This window comes from Silurus meridionalis, chromosome 3 (assembly GCF_014805685.1).
Source record: "Silurus meridionalis isolate SWU-2019-XX chromosome 3, ASM1480568v1, whole genome shotgun sequence".
Classification (NCBI taxonomy): Eukaryota; Metazoa; Chordata; class Actinopteri; order Siluriformes; family Siluridae; genus Silurus; species Silurus meridionalis.
Window position 1 is genome coordinate 27,899,443 of NC_060886.1, and position 20,369 is coordinate 27,919,811.

Consider the following 20,369-nt stretch of genomic DNA (forward strand, 5'->3'; position numbering starts at 1 on the left):
TTTGTGGGATTGTTTAAAAAAAAATGGGAGGATGTAAAGCATTACTGGTAGAACAGTACAGGGTTATGCTGTGATGTTTAAAGCACATAAGGTGCTCCTGAAGAGCTAATCCAGAAAAACAAAGGTTTGTAAAAACCTGGCCATCAGACTTCCCAAACTCTAGAGTTTTTGTATGATGTAATATTACAATTTCCCAACACTGGAAGAAAGAGAGAAAACCTGTGCACAAACCGAGGTCTATGATGACATGGTTTGTAAAAGACTAGAAGAACCTGAGCATCCTACACAAAAAAGCCCTAGTCCTCAAACCCCAGTGGACAATTTGGGATGAACTGTAGCTGTATGCGAACCCCCACAGTCACGTCCCAAAATCTACTGGTGTAGTGTAGAGGGTTATTTTAGCAGAAAAAGAAGAAATACATTGTGAAGGAGAATCTGATCAGAAAGTCATAAGTTCAAATCCAAGCATCATTAAGCAAACACTCTTGGGCCCCTCAACCAAGGCCCTTAAATGAGGCCCTCAGCTGCTAATTGTTGCTCTGGATGAGGGCATCTGACAAATGCTATAAATGAATTAAATGTTAAAACCAGGGATGTGAAAATGAACGCAAATTCATTTAAACGGCATTTTTATTAACGCGCGATTGCCGCGTTTCCGTTTGACCGTTTTTTTTTTTTAGTAAAAATGTAAATAAATATAAAACTGGTCAAATTAAAACCTTCAATGCAGCACATTTATTCACAACATAATTTTTTTTTTTACTTAAAAAATTAAGACCTGTAGAAATATGAACATTCTCCCCATTTGTTTACACATGAACCAGATGTGAAATCGCTTTATTGACGCAAAAACGAAACGCCACGCTTTTATTTTAAAGATATTTTAATATACAACATCATATTCACACTGAGTATTTACAAAATAAACAAGTGGCACAAGGTAACAACTTTCTTTTGTAGGGGTACTTAAGTGGGGATAAATATAATTGTCAACAACTTTAGAAATGTTAATTTGTTTATTTAGTAGCTACTACAAGCCTCTCTGTTAAAAAAAAAAGAAAAAAAAAGTGCTGTCCTTTTCAGCAAGTTGTGAAAGATTTAAAATTAAAACCGTCCGTGTGGAAACATGGCAAAAGATCTTTTTAGTGTCTTGATGATTTACGTCATTTTAAACGACAATTACTTTCAAACGTTGTCATTCCTTCTGTATTCATGCTCTATATTGAATATGGTTTTACTAATAATAAACAAGTTTGTTGATTAGAGTATTAAAAACTTGATTTGACAACCCTAATTAAACCCCAAACGAAGGTCAGGTGACCAAACACCTTTGGCCATGTGGTGTAGAGGATGAGGTCTTCCAGATGAAAAAATATGGCATTATAAACATCTTGAGAACATCAAAAAGGTGAACGAACATCTTCACGAAGACAAGGACACCCTTGTTATGATTAGCAAAGCAAACTAAACATTCTGCAGGAGAATCCAATATGATTTAGGCTCTAAAGAGCAGCAGGGGGAGTGTAGGTAATGTAGTGGTCTTTAAAGCCACTCTGCTTTTGCAATTGATCTCTGCTGGAATTTATATACGCGGGTCAAAATCATTAACCCGGAGACGTGCAGAAATCCTTTTCTACTGCCGTTCCAGCAGAGGGGGCCAAAGTCAGTCCAGCGACCCAGCAGAGGGGTCTTAAATCACGTCATGTCTCAGGCTTTAAAAATGAAAGAGGATTAAAAAAAAACTAGAGATTTGCAAGTTTTAAAGCTGACCTGTAGAAATATGAACATTCTCCCCATTTGTTTACACATGAACCAGATGTGAAATCGCTTTATTGACGCAAAAACGAAACGCCACGCTTTTATTTTAAAGATATTTTAATATACAACATCATATTCACACTGAGTATTTACAAAATAAACAAGTGGCACAAGGTAACAACTTTCTTTTGTAGGGGTACTTAATTGGGGAGATAAATATAAATGTCAACAACTTTAGAAATGTTAAATTGTTTATTTAGTAGCTACTACAAGCCTCTCTGTTAAAAAAAAAAGAAAAAAAAAGTGCTGTCCTTTTCAGCAAGTTGTGAAAGATTTATTTAATTTATATATATCTATATATTTATTTCTCAAAAATAAACAAGAAAATAAAAACCTGAATCATTTGCTGGGTTTGTTTTTAACCGGACATTCAACGATAGCGTAGCGATTGGTCCTGAAACCTGCTTCTAAACGCGACTATTTCATACTATACATACAATACGCAGAGATAGTGGGGAATTCACAGCACAAATTGAGATGCAGCTTCCTGAAGTAAACAAGAGGTGTGTGAGGAACTTGTTCTGAAAACCCCCAATCCTACAGAAAGTCTATCCAACCCTTCAGAAAGAATGTTTAAAAAAAAAAGGAAAGGCAACCCATTTTTAAACCAGTGGTTCCTGCAGAAAAGTTCACCACATCCACTCATTTAGAAATTTAGATTAATCCTGTGCCCTCCCACAGGAGGTCTGATTTATACCCCCCCTCCTGGATCAAGCATGAACTATCCCACCAGGATCCTCTTAGATGGGTCCCTGGGGGATTCCAGTCCTGCAACACACCTCTAATTTGACTTGACGGGTGGGACATGGGCTTGTAAAAGCATCTTCTGTCTGAAAGAGGACGTCCAGTGGACAGTCAAGGTCACGTCCCAATCCAGAACAGGACGCTGATGCTAGATTCAGCGAGACCTCAACATATTGAGACGGGGTCACACGCGCTCAGAACAACAAAGCAGACGATCCTTATAAAGCTACACACATCAGATGACTTACACACACGGTCACACTGATTCTCCCCCTCCGCCGGACGCTGGGCCGCATATGCACCAGAGCGCCATCCACTGAGTCACAATATCAGCACGGAGCAACATATGAGCTCACAGCTTCAGACGCCCACACACACTCTAGCTTTCATCCTGTTTGCAAACCGACGTGTGTACGTGTGGTATTGATTAGAATATCTCTCACACACACACAACACGTTTCCTGTACCTGTGTGTGTGTGTACAACAGGGGGTGTAATAATATTCAGTAGAAGCTTATCCGTAACAAGCTGCATCTTTGTGACCTGAGGAGGCCTGTTCTTACTGCTCGGAGATCTGTAATCATGGCTAGCTGTGCTGACAAGGCAAGTTGAAGAGGCACGCATGGAAACAGCCATGCATGCCCATGCCCATGCCCCTCCTCCCTACTCACACACACACACACACACACACACACACACACACACACACTGCAGAGCAACAGTAGTCTTTATACGCTTGTCCAGACACGCCTTCAGCTCCGAGAGCCGAGTTGCGAATGGCAAGCACTTACAAAGAGCAGGAACATAACAAGCGGCAGGTTTAGAACACAAAACAAAGTGCTTTAGGTTTCCTGGCAACCGAGTGAATTTAAAAAAAAAAAAAAGAAAAGGAAAAAAAAGACAAATTATTAAAAATGCTAATAAATAAAATGACCCATTCTGAATGAAAAGGATGGGGAGGGGGGATATAACAAGCTAGTGCCCTCTTCAGGAGCATAAATGAATTGCAGTTTTGTTGACTAGACAGGGAGGGAGTGAAACTAAAACATGATAATTATCCTTATTAAAACTCATTATCTGAATTTCCATTAGCAAGGTGAGCATTATATATATATATATATATATATATATATATATAGAGACAAATTTTTATTATAGTTTTAATTTTTTTTATATAAAAGCAACACACACTCATGGGCCTGCCCTTTTGTACTTACATGTGGCACCACAACAATTAAATTTTCAATATATTTTCACTCACTCACACACACATATATATGTGTATGTATATATCTCCCTGAACACTTAAATTGTCCGAGTACCAATTTCAGCTTTGTGTATTTTTCCGAAGTGGCGAATTGTTCAGTTGCCAGTGTAAAGTGCAATAGTGCTTAGTTTTAAATGTCCTACGTACGATCCTGGCTCGAGAATGATTTTCGTCCAATACGTCCCCCTTTGGGTCTTCACAGTGCTTATCCGTCTCACGCTCTGAATGCGACCCGGACGATTTATCTCGTGCGATACAAATCGTTAAAGACGCCGCGTGACGGCAGAAGAACTTGACGGGAAGCGACCTGAGACTGCAGCGATAAACCGGTGGTATTGTTTAGCGCACTTCTTCGAGGCCCTGCGGCGGTGCTGGTTCCAGGGATCGGCAGGCGGAGCTCGGCGACGGGACGACGGAAGCTGGCGTCCCCGTTAGTCGGAACTGTGGGCAGTGGGCTTCGGCGGCGTGGCCGGGTTTTCCTCGTACACCTTCAGAATGGCCTCGCACACGAACTTGAACTGGCTCTGGGGGAACAAATGTACAGAAGAGCGTAACTGAATTAGTAAGAACATACTCGACCATATGCTCTTACAGAAGTAACCACAAGCCAAACTTCTAATAAGCAGAAATGAAGCCCAGATGTTCAGAACTACTCTTTTAGAAGTATTTTTGGGTTGAAGTTCACTAAACAATAGATGAGCGTAAAAAGGAGACTCACAGGGGTCTGGATCATCATGGCCCGCTGGTCCCTCATGGTTCTCACGATGTCCAATGGATACACAGGCTGACTGCACTCCATTAGACACATCGCTGTCTCCATGGTGATAAGCACTCCTGTCCGGCCAATCCCAGCGCTGGCCAGAGAGACAGGAGGGAGGGGCGAGGAAAGAAAAAAGAGACACAGAGACAAAGAGATTAGAGATTTCTATTGAGCCCCTGGGGCTCCGTTTCGAGAACATGCTAAAATGTTGAATGGAAGGTGTTGGAATTCGGCCGAAAGGTCATTGTAAGGACAGTGTTAAACACAGCGCAGGGACCTTTCTCAGCCCTCTGAGTGCACTGGTCAGAAAGATCATACGAATAACGACTTGCGTTGAAGTTACCTGCAGTGGACAACCACCGGCTCGTCTTTCCTGGCTCTTTTACTCCGCACCAGAGCAACAAAATCCAGGAAGTCGGTCGAGTCGTCAGGCACACCGTGGTCAGGCCACGCCAGATACTGGATCTGAGTCAACTCCCTGATTTCCTCGGTCTAAAGCAGGAGCAATCATAATATTAATAATTAAATATATAAATAAATCCAATGTTACCAATCGAATGCACTAATCGGTTTTTACCTCTGTATGAGTGATGGTCATGTCTCGAACCAAGAATGCGGAGTTTCCCTCCTCGGTTAGACAGGAAATTTGGAAAACGCCGTACGTGGCACTACCTGAGGAATTGGGCCAGTACTGGTGACATTTCACCTGCGGAAACCGAGCAGGGATTAGTCAACGTATCAGTTAAGTGCGAGCAGATATATTCATCACATAGTGCTCACTTGACTCACACTACTGCCATTTATATTCACTTTACAGGAAGCTGCCATTTTCCGTCTACTAAAAGGAAAAAAAAAAACCCACTGGAACATTTACTGTAAATAACTCTGCCTAGTCATACAATGGCTGAGGATTAAGGGGGCCAAGCACTAAAAGTGTATCAACAACCTATTATTGTTGTTTTCATCACATAGATTTACTATGATGTTTTATTCGATTTGGCACACAGTGATAGAACATTCTGTTATCTACATGTTTCGGTGTACGTTCCTCTGTGCGTTCCTATTGGAATAATGACTCCCCGATTGATGACTGACAGCCTTAGATCATTTCTTGTATGCGAGGAAAGAACCATGTCGTAGGAAAGTCGTCTTCTTCTTTTGGCTGCTCCCATTAGGGGCGCCACAGCGGATCATCCGTCTCCACACCCCCCCCCTCTACATCTGCCTATTTCAAACCAACTTCCTGCATGTCTTCCCTCACCACATCCATAAACCTCCTCCCTTGGCCTTCCTCTTCTCCTCCTTCCTGGTGTCTCCCTCACCTTGTCTCCAAAACGTCCTTGTCGTATAAAAGTCCAAGATTCGACATTGTTACTACGGTATAGACCGTTTTGAATTTCATGAGTTGGAGTAGAAGATCTTGAGTGGCCTGCTATAAAGCTCTGACCTCAACCCTACTGAACACCACCTTTAGGATGAACGTGAATGCTGACTGCACCCCCAGGTCTCCTCGAACTACATCAGTACCTGCCTTTACTGAGACACCTGTAGCTGAATGAGCTCCAATCTCCACAAAATCTGGTGGAACATCTTCCCAGAAGAGTGGAGGTTATTATGTAAATGGAGATTTACTACATGTAGAATGGAATGTTCTCTAGTCAGGCGTGTGTGTTTATATACACATATACATATGATCGTTATACTGAAAGACTGAATAGGAGACTTGCTGTGGTGATGTCATTTGATTCATAGCAACAGATTCCAAAAACTGACCCTCTAAATATTAGCAGTAAAAACATTACTTGAGAGTGACCTCTGAACTCCACATGGGAACGTGAGAAACACACTCACCCGGCCTCTCTCCACCTGAGTGGTGAGCATAACCACCATGGACGAGCCCTGCTCCCACGTCATCTGCCAGAAGTCGGAGCATGTGTTGGGCAAGGGCCCTTGGCAGGCGATATACCGATTGATGATACTAGAAGCTGGAATTTCCATCTGAGACACACTCCATTATTGAGACGCATTCAATAAACACCATCGTGGCTACAGATAACTGAGAAGGAATGTTACGATAAACGGAATAATAAAAGATTAGACTTACATTGATGTAATTCGCGTTGATGTAGTCGTCCGTGCCCGTCAATATGACGCGAGTGGCGTCGTCTGAGGAACACAGAAAAAGCAGGCGGTAAATATTGGCGCCCCGGCAGTGACGGGGAACGATCCGGATGCAACGCTACTCACAGGGTGAGATGTCTCTGTAGCGGTTTTTGGAGATGTTCTGAGGTAATTTGGCACATGACATGGTCATTCCGGGTCTTTTACGGTAAAGTTGCTGCGAAACAAACAAAAACAAACGACACATGAGCGCTTTGCGACGTCAAGCCTGACGTATCGAAAATAGACAGGATGTTATTTCACACGAATCCTGATGTGCGTCATGACGCAAAGCGAAGGTGGTACACATCCTTGTATCAGTTCAAGCGAAGCGCAACCGCCAAAACAGCACTGAATGTGACATAGGGGGGAAGGGGGCGGGGCTTCCGGAGGGTATCGGCTCGTCTGCCAAGGACCGCGTTCTCTATTTGGCTGGAACGAGCTCGCTGCGTGAATACGCACACAATCAAACAGGAAGCTATATTAGAGACTGTTTGATTAAAGACAGGAAGTAATAGGAAGTACTTGTAGAGACGGTCACATCCTGAGGAAAAAAAAAACGCCTTGCTGCTGTTTCGGTAACAGAACGTTTACATAAAACCTCGACGTGCTTTAAAGAGTCTTTCAATAGTGCACAATATTTACATTCTTTTGATGCATTACTGAAACACTGGCTTGTTCCCCCCATTTCGTTTGATTTCCTTTTATTGCCTGGAAAAACTATCACTATTTTTAAACAGATCTGGAAGTTCTAATGTCTTCAAGTTATTTTGACCTTTACACAATGGGGTCACATGATGCCTGAAGAGAAAACAATTCAAGATAGATAGATTGGATAGATTGATAGACAGACAGACAGACAGACAGACAGACAGACAGACAGACAAAACAATTCACGAGATTGTCTGCAACACATAGAACGAAGCGGCAAGTTCTTTTTATTAATATTTTTTCAACAGTTCAACTATAATATGTTCCAAGTAACCGATTCAATCATCTAATTTCCTGTCCTGAGTCAGACAGTATCAATTTTATCAAATGTATCAGTGCAGAGGTGTTTTTTTTTTTCCTATCACAACAGGAAACCCACAGACCGAACTAGAGCTTCAACAGAAATTACGACAGTTGTACAATACATCGTGGGCGCTAAACAATCAGTTTTACGTGACGTCATCCGGCGATAACGACGTTCGTGACTCGAACGCGTCTCTTAAAGACTCACGTCAAACTGAGCGAGCACGCTTCCGCTGCTCAGGCCTTCTTCCAGCTGCTGCATGGAGTCTCTCCAGGCGTCCTGATCCAGCTCCGATTGGTCCGAGGGCGATTTGGCCGGGATGTACTGGAAATCCGGCTCCATCTCCAGCTTGTCCTCCACCACATCATAGATTGCTTGAGAAAAAATAAATAAATAGAAATTGAGAGAATCTAGAAATGTATATATGGAGTTTAAATACCACTCGCAAAAGATTTGTTCAGAATTGGTTCCAAAATCAGGAACTATCTATCTATCTAGTGTCGGAACTCAGAACCCATCTCTGAGCAGACACATCATGGATGGATGGATGGATGGATGGATGGATGGATGGATGGATGGATGGATGGATGGATGGATGGATGGATGGATGGATGGATGGATGGATGGATGGATGGATGGATGGATGGATGGATGGATGGATGGATGGATCTTTATTGTCATTGCATTGTACAGGTACACAGCAATGAAATGCAGTTTAGCATCTACCAGAAGTGCAAAAAGTAGCAATTGTGCAAATAGACAAATGCAGATAAATATGTAGTATATGTACAGTGAATAAATATAAAGGCTATAGCACTGTATATATACACACACACACACATGGATGTGAGATATTAGGCAGGATGTACAGTAAGGTATATATAGATACACATAAATAAATAAAGAATATAAATGAAGTGTTAAATTTGATATTAATATGGAGTATATTTAGTGTTTGGAGTCACACACTTCTGTGACTATTCTGACTCTCCCCTCATTAGGGAAGCACCTCACCACACTGAGTGTGCTAAACTGCTGAAGCAAGCGATAGTAATCTCATTTTTGCTAAAAAAAGACTTTAAACAAGCCAGACGAGTGCGTTAGTCACCCTGTGACTAATCCTCATCCACAGATAAGAACCTACTGTGAACTTTGAGGAACTAAAAAAAGCTTAAATATGTGGCCTGGAAATAAATATTCACCCTGGCTTCCCCGGTATAAATGTGACTGAAGTTCCTGAAAACGATTCTGCAAATCACACATCTACTCTACAAACCAAACCTGTTACAGCATGCATACTTACATGGTTTGGAGTGAAAGATCTTGAGTGACCTGCTATAGAGCTCTGACTACACTCCTATTAAACTCCTTTGGATTAAATGGGACCTCAGGCCTCCTCACTCAACATCGATACCTGACTTTACTGATAAAGTGTAGGTGTAGCTGAACGAGCACAAATCTCAACAAGCACCATCAAAATCTAGTGCAACGTCTTTCCCAGAAGTTTGATTGTTGATTGTCTCAGAAGATTGTTGAGGTTTTTATAATGGAAAATGGCGAATAATGTGGAATGGGATGTTCGAAAAGCACAGACTCATCTCATGGTCAGGCGTACACAAACGTTTGTTTATATAAGGTATACGCTGGCATAAGATTATGACATTCTAACATTATGAGCAGTGAAGTGAATAACACTGATTATCTCTTTTTACGACTTTGACCGAATCGTGACGTCTAGACGTCTGGGTCGAAGCATCTCCAAAACTGCAGCTCTTGTGGGATGTTCCTTGTCTGCAGTGCTCTGTATCTATCACAAGTGGTCCAAGGAAGGAACGGTGGTGAACCGGCGACAGGGTCGCGGTCGGCTAAGTCTCATTGATGCACGTGACGAGCGAAGGCTGCAGAAGGGGGCGCAAAACCCAATATTTGACAGGTGGTCATAATGTTAAATATCCGATCAGTGTATATTCCCACTGAGGTTTTTTTTTTTATTAAGAATAATCTACTAGTACTTGCTCGCCTCTCTTTGCTGTCCAAAGCCTGTTTATCATGGCACGGATTTCAGATTCTGGTCAGGTTGCGGTTCCTCGTGCCGGCAATCCAGCACTTCTGGCACCAACCATTATGCCACGGTGAGAACCTCGTTTTCACGTACTTCACTGCGAGTGTATTAGAGGAACTAGACAATGGCGCACATAGATACTAAAGAAGAGCTTACCATTGGGCCTGACCAGCAGGATGAGCTCCCCTGAGTGGCTTTCACAGCTGGCCTTGATGAACATGACCACCTGGCCGTGAGTGTGCTCAGAGATATCGCGGCCGTTTATAAGAACGACCTGATCGCCCTCGTTGAGCCGGGGCACACACAGATCAGCCTGCGCAGAAAGAACCGGAACAGATGAGTAATACAGCGTGTATGTGTTAGGAGGTTATTAGGAAAACGCATTACTCATCAGAACGTTCTCCGTGGCTTAATAGTAACAGCTTGATAAAGTGAAGCAGAAAGCGAAGTTCTTCTAATGAACAAGAATGAGTAGTACTTACTGAAGTTCCTGGAGCCACCCGAGACACGATAACCGGCATCTTCTGATCAGAGCCCCCCTAAAAGCGAGTGTATAAAGGATTACTATATAACTCCTTAAATTGTTACGTTCAACCGTATTTTTTGTTACAACAGGAATCCCACCGTAACGTTGAATCCGAATCTGCCGTTTTCGTCGGGCTTCATCTTGATCACCACGAGGTTATCGTGAGGAACGACGCCATTGAGCTGAAAGGAGGAATTTCAGGATTTGACCAAGCTAATGAACGTTCCTTCCTGGTTTATAGTGTGTGTGTAATGAAGTACGGAAAATGCTACGGTGAGCAGACGGTTTTGCGTTCGTGACGTACCGCTGTCTTGTCCGTCGCAACGGGTACGTCGTACATCTCGTTCACGTGGTTGTCCAGATCCTGCTGAGAGTGGAAGAGGATGAGCTGACTCAGGGTCTTCCTGGATTGCTTGGGCGGTAGAGCTGGGGGTGGGCCATCTCCGCCTTCTGGCGAGCTAATGGAGGAAAAAAAAAAAATAAATAAAAACGCAATTAGATCGGCTTTAAAATACACGTACAGTAATCCTATGTTCACGTTCTAAAACCGGCCGCGATAAAAACAAAGAACCGCGATAAACGGACCGCAAAATCCTAAAAACCATAAATCGTCCCCCAACACGCTTTAAAACACACACAGAAAACACTTGCAAGAAGATACAAAATACAGTGCACTGTTTCACATTTATAGTGAGACAAATTAGTTATGTGGCAAATGCAATTCCGCGATAAACCCTGCGGGGGCGCAAGATTCGAACAGCGGAAAAACGAGGGATTATTGTATTTAAATTTCTTCTTTTTTTTAACCAGATCTACCGTGCATTTACCATATGTTAGGATTAAATCAGTTCAGCGGCTTTCCCTCTATTCGGTAACACAATCGGATCACAAAAAACCTAACGGCCAACTGAATTACATAAATTGTTACAGCTCTCACTGTGTGTAGTGTGTTTATGTTAAGAAACTGCTTCCAATAGTCCAAAGGCACAGGATGGGGGATGACCAATCTTGGCAAATGACTCGTTGCCAGCTGGCATCCGGCCTGAAAACTGCTGCCATTGTGCCCTTAAGAAAGGCTCTTAACCCCAGTTGCTCTGGGAGACCGTCTTTGCAACTTACTTACAATGTATGTCGCACTGAAGTAGGAGGCAGGATATGAAATGCATATCGGCAATTAGGGTTTCTGTAGCCTTCAGACCCACAGTGTGAGTGCTAGAAAACTCCATGTTCCTGCTTGTCTATACACACATTCGAATACACACACAGGGTTTAAGTCACAATATCTAATGGTAAATATAATCTTCATCCTTTTCCTTTATTAATGTGGAAAAAACAAAAAAAGACCCTTCCTTTCCATCATCCCTCCGTTCTTGTCTTTTGGAATTCTAGATAAAACGCTGTTCAAAGCTTAGCATGGGTTCGCTGTCGTGTCACACCGCATCCGATATCCTGAAGCCTTCACACACACGAGGCCTCTTTGCCTTGAAACGCATGGCTTTATCCTCGAAAACTGGTGTGTAAAATAAACAGATTTTCACAGACCCGCCGGCTTAAGAGTGACGGACAACAGAGGGGAGAGGTGAGGAGGGGTTAAGGAGTATTTCTTCCACTGTTCAGCTTGATCCATGTGCAAAAAACAACCTCATGGTAGGAAAAGATCTGCCAAGGTCATTAGGTTGGAATACACGGCTTTGGCGTTCACGGGAGCACAAAAGGAGCACGGCATGTTTTCCACAAACCCAAGCGGTACACCGGCACTCTGAGCACAGTAAACACTTTTTACAGCTGCGCTCGCCTCCCATTCCAGACTGTTTAATAACAGTGGCCGAGTGCGTGAACCGTAATCGCAAGCCACAGACGCAACAAAACATCACGGAAATAGTAAAAAAAAATAGATAAATAAAAAAAACAGACGCCGCGGTGCAGAATTAAAGCTGCTCTTCTGACCGCAGGCGGGGATCGTGTTTTCTACGTTCAAAGGCAAAAATTGCAAACCGTTCAACTCGGCAAGCCAGTAGGGGGCCGTGACCTTTAGGATTTCCTAAAGGGGGGTGTCTCCATTACGTTTTCTAAAAAAATAACATAGGCGGGTACGAACTAAAGTAATAGATATGTGAGTGTCAAAACAATCATCTGCACCCAATTAACATGGAGGAACTGTCAGAGCAGAACATCAGTGTTCGGTTCACACACCAGTTCTGAAGCAGAATAATGATATTTGGAGCGATAGATACACAGGATCAGAACGGCGAGGACACTCACGGTGTGGAGTCGAGGCTGATGCTGTTGGCTTGCGTGGACGAGGCTGATTTGTGGTTGCTGAAAGCAGGCAGACTGGGTGAAGCGTGAATCACATGCTCCGCTAAATGTCCCATGGAAGACGGGCGCTGCCGGGGCCCCTCTTGCACAAACAGAGAGTTCCTACTGTGGGGAAACAAAGCATGTTGAGCGTTACCTTCGATTGTTCAGGCTTTAGAACCTAAAAAGAGTGGAACAAATTGTAAAAGCCGGGGATGAAAAACATGGCTTTTTGTTCTTTATTTATTATATATTCATGGCTTTGTATTTCGGAAACCCTCCCTATAGGGCTTATCAAAATTCCCTTGGTTAGTCTCAGGGTTCTGGTGCTTTCGATAGACTCACTGGTTGGGGGTGCCAGGAGGAGAGCGAGTGGGTAAGCTCCTGGTCTCCAGCCTCTCCTCAGACAAAGAGTTCCGGCTTACTGTCTCCCAGTCGGTCACACCCATCAACTTCCTCGCCAAGGGCTTGCTGGGAGATCTGAATGAACAGGAAACGTGTATAATCATGCAGAGGAAATAATAACTGGGCCATGCTGAGAAAAGTGTCGGACGATGAACACTGTATTACGTGAGTAAAGTAAATCTAAGTCTAGATGGGGGTCTTCGTTTGCTGTCAAAGTTCAAGATTCTATTCTACCCCTGCACCTTTGTTTTTTTATACTTTTTTTTCCCGGAATAAACGAGTCACGTGTCGGATCTCGGAACGCCAGGCTTATCTTGTAAAGTTTATATGTGCAAACAATCGGATTTCGATTCGTTTTAATGTTTAACCGAGACCCAGCTCGACTTGTCATATTGTAACCATCATTTCCACAAAAACACCAATTCCAGGAAACGGGTTTCATTCCAGGATTTTTTTTTTGGATACAAAATCCAGATATAAAAGGACACTGAAATTGACAAAACCAGTGCTGAATGCTTCAAATGACCTCCGAGCGGTGAAATCCATACAAAATACACATCGTATTTATCCTTAAAAGCTACCTGGCAAACACCCTGTCCTTGATTCCCTTCTCCTTGCCGTACTGCACAGACTGTGCTTCGGTCCTTCCCCTAAAAAAAAAAAAAAAGAAAGAAACATGTAAATAATTCAATATTGCATTCAACATGTAGTCCATTAGAGTTACACAACTAAAAAGCATTTTCCCATGTGTTTCTGAGACTTCACAAATGTTTACAATTTTAGCGATGAGCACCATTTAAATCCTGAAGGGTCTCAAAGCAAAGCAAAGAGTGAATGACACTTGTTTTTTTTTTTTTTTAAAGACCCTTCATACAAAGCGTTCTCCAAGCCGGTTTAAACTGGTTTTTAAAGCATCGTCTAGATTTTCAGGTGTTCGTCCTGAGAATTAAGGCTAGCAGGAGCTCTTACGAGTAGCGGAACTTGGATCCCAAGCTGAAGTAGTGAGAGAAGAAGTTCTTCTGAGGAGGTACTGGCTGGTCCAGCCGAAAGAAGGTGTGATGCTCGACACATGCTTTCCAGAGGTTCTTGCAGGATCTGTAGCTGACCATGTTGAAACCCAATAGCGTCTCTCTTGTCTCGTTCTGGAAGGAGGATGAAAGGGGATGAGGAGATAAGGGTGAAGAGAAGCAGAGTCTAGATACATTTTATTTTTTTGGCTTTTGTCATTTTTTGGTAGAATTATTTTGGTTTGTACAAACAATTTAGTTGGTTTAACTGTTAAAACTAACAAAGTGAACCAGGCAGTTCGAGATTTTTCAATGCGGTTTACGTTTTCTTCTACGGCGATTTTCCAAAGGGGGCATCGTCTCAAAGCAGCCTTGCCGCATTTGAGAATTATAGAAGTAAAATTTAAATCGAAGTGATTGGTGTCTATTTATCCCCGATTAGAAAAGTAGGGCGACTGTGGCAAGGAAAAACTCCCTCAGATAGAAGAAACCTTGAGAGGAACCAGACTGAAAAAACGAACCCATCCTCATTCGAGTGACACCAAAAGTCTGACTATAAATCATTAAAACGTAAAAAAAAAATTATGAAAGATTATGAGTAATGTCCTTTTTACAGTCTTGTACAAGTTTTGGAACCAGGAGCTCCTGAGCAACTCTTTAATTACCATCTGAGATCATTAAAGATTCAACACCAACTCCATGCCAGATCCTTTAAACGTATAAAGACGGAGAAGCAGCGTATGTTGAATGTTTTTTGGGCCCTAGTGGATCTGTGGCGGTACTGCAGGGGGTTTGCTAATTAATGTTAAATCACAGATAATTTGTTGTTAAAAATAAATAAATAAATAAATAAACAAGGGTAAAAGCATCAAAGATAAAATATATTTCATAAGAAAAAATGATAGCTATTACATTAACAGCTTCAATAAAACCCTTGCGTCCATGTGCAGTCACGTGGATGCGCGGTACGCCGTCCTATACGTTTGCGTTACGTGAATTAAATGTTAACTTGAACAAAAAAATGAACGTTTGAAATTTAAATTTGAAAAAAGTTCAAAGACAACTGTGAACAACTTGATGCTTTGTAATTTTAATTGCAAAAAATATGTTTATGAGGCATCAGTCTTTTTAAAAATATTCGAAAATTCATCAACAACAACAAGGCTCCAATTGTCTTGACATCATATAACTAGCAGAATATGATTAGTTTCTATTATACATTTTGTATCGGGGCGGGTCTATCGAGGGGTCCTTGACCTGAAAAAATGTTGAAGACCCTGTAGGAGTCATTTTTAAATAGTTGTTTTATGTTATTGTGAACTATACATGCATTTATACACACGTAGAATGAAGTAACAGCATAAATGACATGATGATGGAGTAACAAAGTGCTGGATGGAGGCTCCTAATGCTCCTTTGTATGAAACTAAATGGGCAAGGTATCGCCTTGTCTTCGTCTCCTGCTCTGTTGGTGATTCTCATGATCTTACCAATGATCTGAGAGAACGGCAAAGCGAACGTCTGAACCTTACAATGTTTCTAGGATAATGAAGTGGTCTGGGAAACCCCTCCCACAAAAAAAAAAAAAATTTTATAAAACCACAATGCTAAGATCTCAAGATCTCTGAGCTCTGACGTGCAGGCTCCTCTGCAATAAAGACTACTGCTGAAACATATACAAGTCTCCTGGTCTTCTCTTGGTAAGAGGTTGTTTATCTTCAATGTCTGAAATTGTCATGAGGCGGGATCCCACTGGTGCTGTAACGGAGGATGAATGCAGGAAAGCCAATTCACACTAATGAAATCTGTCTCCTTGTATGCCCTTCTGTTGCCATCCTGTAGGTCTCGGTCCTGGCACGAAAGCATTCTTAGGAGTAATGCAGTACCGTGCCTTTGAGTTCAAGGTACTCACTAAACCTTTAATGGAATCTATTCTCCAATTGCCTGCAATGTGACGGCAAACATTTACACCCGAATAAACCCGTCCCAAGTTTAGACTACGAACGGCCTCCGTGTCCCTCTTTAGCAGCAGCCTTGTAACACCGTCGGCTCGGTCCTTCCTTTACAGCACGGACTTTGCTCTAAACCTATTACACGTGAAGCTCTGGTCTTTGAGGCTACATTGGGCACTGGGGATTAACGTAGGGCTGAAAAATACATCGGTTCGAGGAGTATGTAAATCGAAGCGCTGTGACCTGTGTACAAACGCAAACTCCGTCGGGAAGGTGAAAAATAAAACAACCAAGCCATCTGGCGATGAATTATGGATCATGACACTATTGAGTCTCGCTTTATTATTCACACCGCCTGGGTGCTTCCTCGGTTCTGGATGTGTGCCGTTTTGAGGGTTGAGAGTGTGCCGGGCCCGTGGGGGCCTCTGGCAAAGTGCACATATAAAGTGCATTATCTAGCCTTCATAATTAATAGGCTATAAACAACCCCTGACGCTTACGTTTTGCACGTGAGCGGAACTCGGCGAGGGCCGTGGGGTCGATATGTTGTTTGATGCGACTCGGAAGGTTCAACAAAGCGCTTCATTAAAGATGATTACTGCCGGTGAGTGCGAGTGCTGCGCTGTTAAGTAGCGGTGGGATCCGGGGGGGGTTGGGGGGGGTTTTCATGAGCAATGTGAGTGCTGTCTGTATCGTAAGTGAGACTTACCGCTTCCTTTCGCAGCTGGATGAAAAACTGTTTGCATTTAAATGAGATTTTCACGATTTTCAGCCTGGAACAAACGAAAACACAGAAACGTTCACAAATGCCAGAAGAAAAAAAAAAAAGCAACAGCGGCCAATCACATGATCAAAGTTGCTCAAATTTTCCTGATGCCTCCTGACCCATTTTAACTCCCCCACCACCCACCCTCCCTTTCTGAAAGCACTCCTATTAAAGCCTGACTCATAGCGGGGCTAAATATATGCCGCGTTATGAGGACATACTGAAACGAAGAGACGCCCACACGTGCTTTCGCAAACTGCCATTCACACGCGCACGTGTGCATTAACTCAGGTCAAGTTCCTGCCCTGGTGCAATAAAGATGCACAAGATCTCGTCGTCTGACCACAAAAAATAATAATAATGATGTTGCATTTAGACGCAATAGACGCAAGTTTGTATGCCTTTGTGATGACTGGATTTATTTATATTTATTAAACGTGTGTCTATTTCCGAAAAAGAACGCAAAAGAAGCCCCTCCCTTATGCCGAACAGCGAGTCGTAAAAGATTAATCGCTCTGACGAGTTCGAGAGGAATCGTCTGGTGCGGATTCAAGCGTCGCTCTTCGAACTTTGGCGATTCTGACCGAGCTCGACGCAGGCAGCAGGATTACGCGGGCGCCGTGGGTTTTTGCGAAATCGACACAAACATACAAACGTGGCGGGCGGCGGGCGGTGACGTGCTCGCTAACAGAGAGGTTTATAATCTCCGGACGGCTGTTTGCGATTCTGCGTTTTGAATGGTAAATATTGAAACAGGAGCGCCTGGAGGCCGACAGCCTCGGTTCGCCGGTGCTGTGCGGATCGACAAACAGGCTGAGAAACATTTACTAACACGCAGATGCCAAAAGAAAAAAAAGTCTCGAAAAGGAGAGGAAGCACTTACCATGGAAAGTAGTTGATTCGTACCCTGTTCTTGTAAATGCCTATTCCAGACGACATGACCCCGATAAAAATGTCAGTGTTGCTTTGATCCTGTAACAGACAGATACAGATGATCCCTAATGGCCGAGCGTTCAAACATCATGCAGGTCCTCATATCACTTGCAATAGTGCACCAATAATGCGGATTTATACAGCACGTGCATCGTCTGGAATAATCCATCACTTCTGCGCTACTGATATTGATATGTAAGTCTTTATCCCTGTCAGGCTGCTTTGGGACAATGTTCACTGTTAAAAGTGATACACAAATACAACTACATTCAACTGAATTGTGATGTTCACATGAACACTACATCCATTGACATTTCATTCATATTTAAAGCATCTGGCAGACACCCCTTAAGCAGAGCGACTTACAAAATATCCCATTTATATAAGTGCTTTGGTCATGGGCCCAGTTCTAATCCCAGGCCTTAGCAGTGCCAGCATCGGTTTAGAACTCACAACCTTCTGATCAGAAGCCTAATGAGCGACCACATCCTGAATGGCAATTCCAAAATTTCATCGCGTCCGGGATGCGGCTGAAGATCACGGATGAATGGATTCATTCAGTCACTCGGAGTGGATTTCGAGCCCCGGCATTCCCTTTGAGTTTTTTCCGTCTGTCTTTCCGTCCACCCTTCCTCGCTACAAACTGCGTTCAGGCTTAGGAAAGTTTAAAACGTTGTGTTGTAATGAACTTTGAAAGCATCCTGTTTACGTGCCCTTTTCGCCGGCATCCTCACCCTGATCCACAAACCTGAATTGGCTGTGACATATAATAAACCGCGCAAACATCTATAAATAGCTCCAGACCGAGAACGTCACGTGGGTAACGCTAACGAGTTTCTTCAGCTCTCTTCCCCTGGAGCTTGCTCGCACCTCGGTAAAATGTCTGAGTCAGAACCCAACATCCTGGCTATCGTATGATCGGATGATAAGACGTCTCTGACGCAAAGAGGCTCTTGATAACAGCAAGAGCGATGAATAGGTGTGGAGATCTGGAAAGTATCGATCACATATCGATTCGGTGGGTTTGTGGGTGAGGCCACACGCAATCAGTTACTCACAAGGGAGTAAGTGAACTTTGTGGACACTCAGCTATAAGATGCGGTGCTTTTGGAACATCCCATTCCGCTCTTCTAGAAAGGAGGCCTGGGGTGCAGCCAGTGTCACAGTTCATCCTAAAGGAATAAACAGTTGAGGAAGTGCTGGTCAAAGCTCTACAGACGGAGATCTTCCACTCTAACCCTTGTACGTGATGTCTTAATGCTGTCCAGGGAGCACGTCCGGTTCAAGTTGATGGAAACCTTCATTCTATCGCATCCGAAGACGTCCGATACAATTACGTGGTAACAGCTTGGCTGGAAAAGTCGGGCGTCTCGATACTTTTATTGTTTGTGTGATTCTATGAGCGTTTAGGATTCTCTTACCCTTGCATAGTGCTGCTCCACTCCGTAGAGCTCCAGCGCGCGAGCCGTGTTTAGGTAATTCAACTCGGACTCGGCCGGGTTTGCTCCGCTGCAGAGAAGAGGAGAAGAAAAAACACACCGGGTTTAAAAAAATAAAACATAACAGGCTCACTGGGGCTTTTTTTTAAATCAACATAGACTCTTGGCTAACCTGTGTTGCTGGTGATGCTTGGCCACTTCTTTCTCGAAGCCCTGCGGCTGGTTGGGGATAAAGCGGAAGTCTGACAGGTAGCTGGGTGGGTTCTCCGCCTCCCTGTAGTCCCCAAGCTCAGCTGAAGCACAACACGGCACATGACATACATCAAGTTGCTTTCAGGACAAAGACAAGCTCCATTAATCATGAGTAATTGCGAGATTTAATACAGACATATTTACTACAAAACATACCCAAATGATTGAGATCAGACAAGTGCTCACTCCCTGACATTCAATTCAAAAGGATTTCTTGCTGTGACCTGCATATCACCATGACCGCACGTTCATGGGTCCTAACCGTGTGTCTGAGTCATGACTTTTGAGTTCATGAGGGGGCCTCACAATCGCATACAACGCAGTACAGGCCCGGTTCGGTTAACACGGCGTTCCGGGAGCGGGCACTGTAAACGTATGTTTCTCGAGGTTTTACAAGCTCCAGCTTGTTAGGCGTCGAGGCTGTGCACTTCTGGAATGTGCTGCGCTGGCTGCGATCCGCTGCGCTTTTCACGAGGGGAACTTAAAAACTTTGCGAGGCATGGACTTTTTCCGATCGCGCGTCTTCGGCGAATCGTGTCATGATGCCGTATTCCGCTTGGCATCTTGATCTTCAACAACTGACTGTTTGAGTAAAAAAAATGTAAAGCTAGTACAGACGTCATTAATCTACTTAACTCCATTAGAGTGCAGCGGGGTTTCAATCTCCAGTCTGATTGGTCAGAAGACAAATGTATTGGGACGCCGGGCTTTTCCACAATTGTCTTTGGAGCGTTGGATTTTCCCTCCCTTGAACTAAAAAGACACAAACCTGCCCCATTACAGTTCCATGAAGATAAGGTTTACATAGGACGGAGTGTAAGATCTGCCATCTGTAGAGCTCGGAACTGACCCCTAGAACATTTTTGGGTTAAACTGGAACGCTGACTGCAACCCAGACATCCTCACCCTGCATCACCACCTGACTTTACAAATGGCTGAATGAATCTCGACAAATCTTCAAAATC

General features: G+C 43.3%; 1 protein-coding gene across 6 annotated transcripts in view; it reads right to left on the reverse strand.

Moving 5' to 3' along the window:
• Positions 1-3,694: 3,694 nt before the first annotated feature.
• The window catches only part of ptpn4a (protein tyrosine phosphatase non-receptor type 4a), a 49,341-nt gene continuing 32,666 nt past the window's right edge, over positions 3,695-20,369 (reverse strand). For 5 of the 6 annotated variants that reach the window (XM_046844875.1, XM_046844874.1, XM_046844877.1 and 2 more), the window contains exons 8-27: positions 19,325-19,445; positions 19,135-19,222; positions 17,664-17,752; positions 16,724-16,787; positions 14,025-14,197; positions 13,637-13,705; positions 12,996-13,130; positions 12,615-12,776; positions 10,657-10,810; positions 10,451-10,534; positions 10,309-10,365; positions 9,983-10,139; positions 7,972-8,138; positions 6,837-6,927; positions 6,694-6,755; positions 6,441-6,587; positions 5,167-5,295; positions 4,933-5,081; positions 4,548-4,683; positions 3,695-4,353 (exon numbers count right to left, since the gene is read on the reverse strand). In XM_046844875.1, the coding sequence (XP_046700831.1) occupies positions 4,261-4,353; positions 4,548-4,683; positions 4,933-5,081; positions 5,167-5,295; positions 6,441-6,587; positions 6,694-6,755; positions 6,837-6,927; positions 7,972-8,138; positions 9,983-10,139; positions 10,309-10,365; positions 10,451-10,534; positions 10,657-10,810; positions 12,615-12,776; positions 12,996-13,130; positions 13,637-13,705; positions 14,025-14,197; positions 16,724-16,787; positions 17,664-17,752; positions 19,135-19,222; positions 19,325-19,445 (2,327 nt within the window). In that variant the 3' untranslated portion in view covers positions 3,695-4,260. The remainder of the gene's footprint in view (positions 4,354-4,547; positions 4,684-4,932; positions 5,082-5,166; positions 5,296-6,440; positions 6,588-6,693; positions 6,756-6,836; positions 6,928-7,971; positions 8,139-9,982; positions 10,140-10,308; positions 10,366-10,450; positions 10,535-10,656; positions 10,811-12,614; positions 12,777-12,995; positions 13,131-13,636; positions 13,706-14,024; positions 14,198-16,723; positions 16,788-17,663; positions 17,753-19,134; positions 19,223-19,324; positions 19,446-20,369) is intronic. The other variant, XM_046844872.1, reaches the window with a different exon arrangement.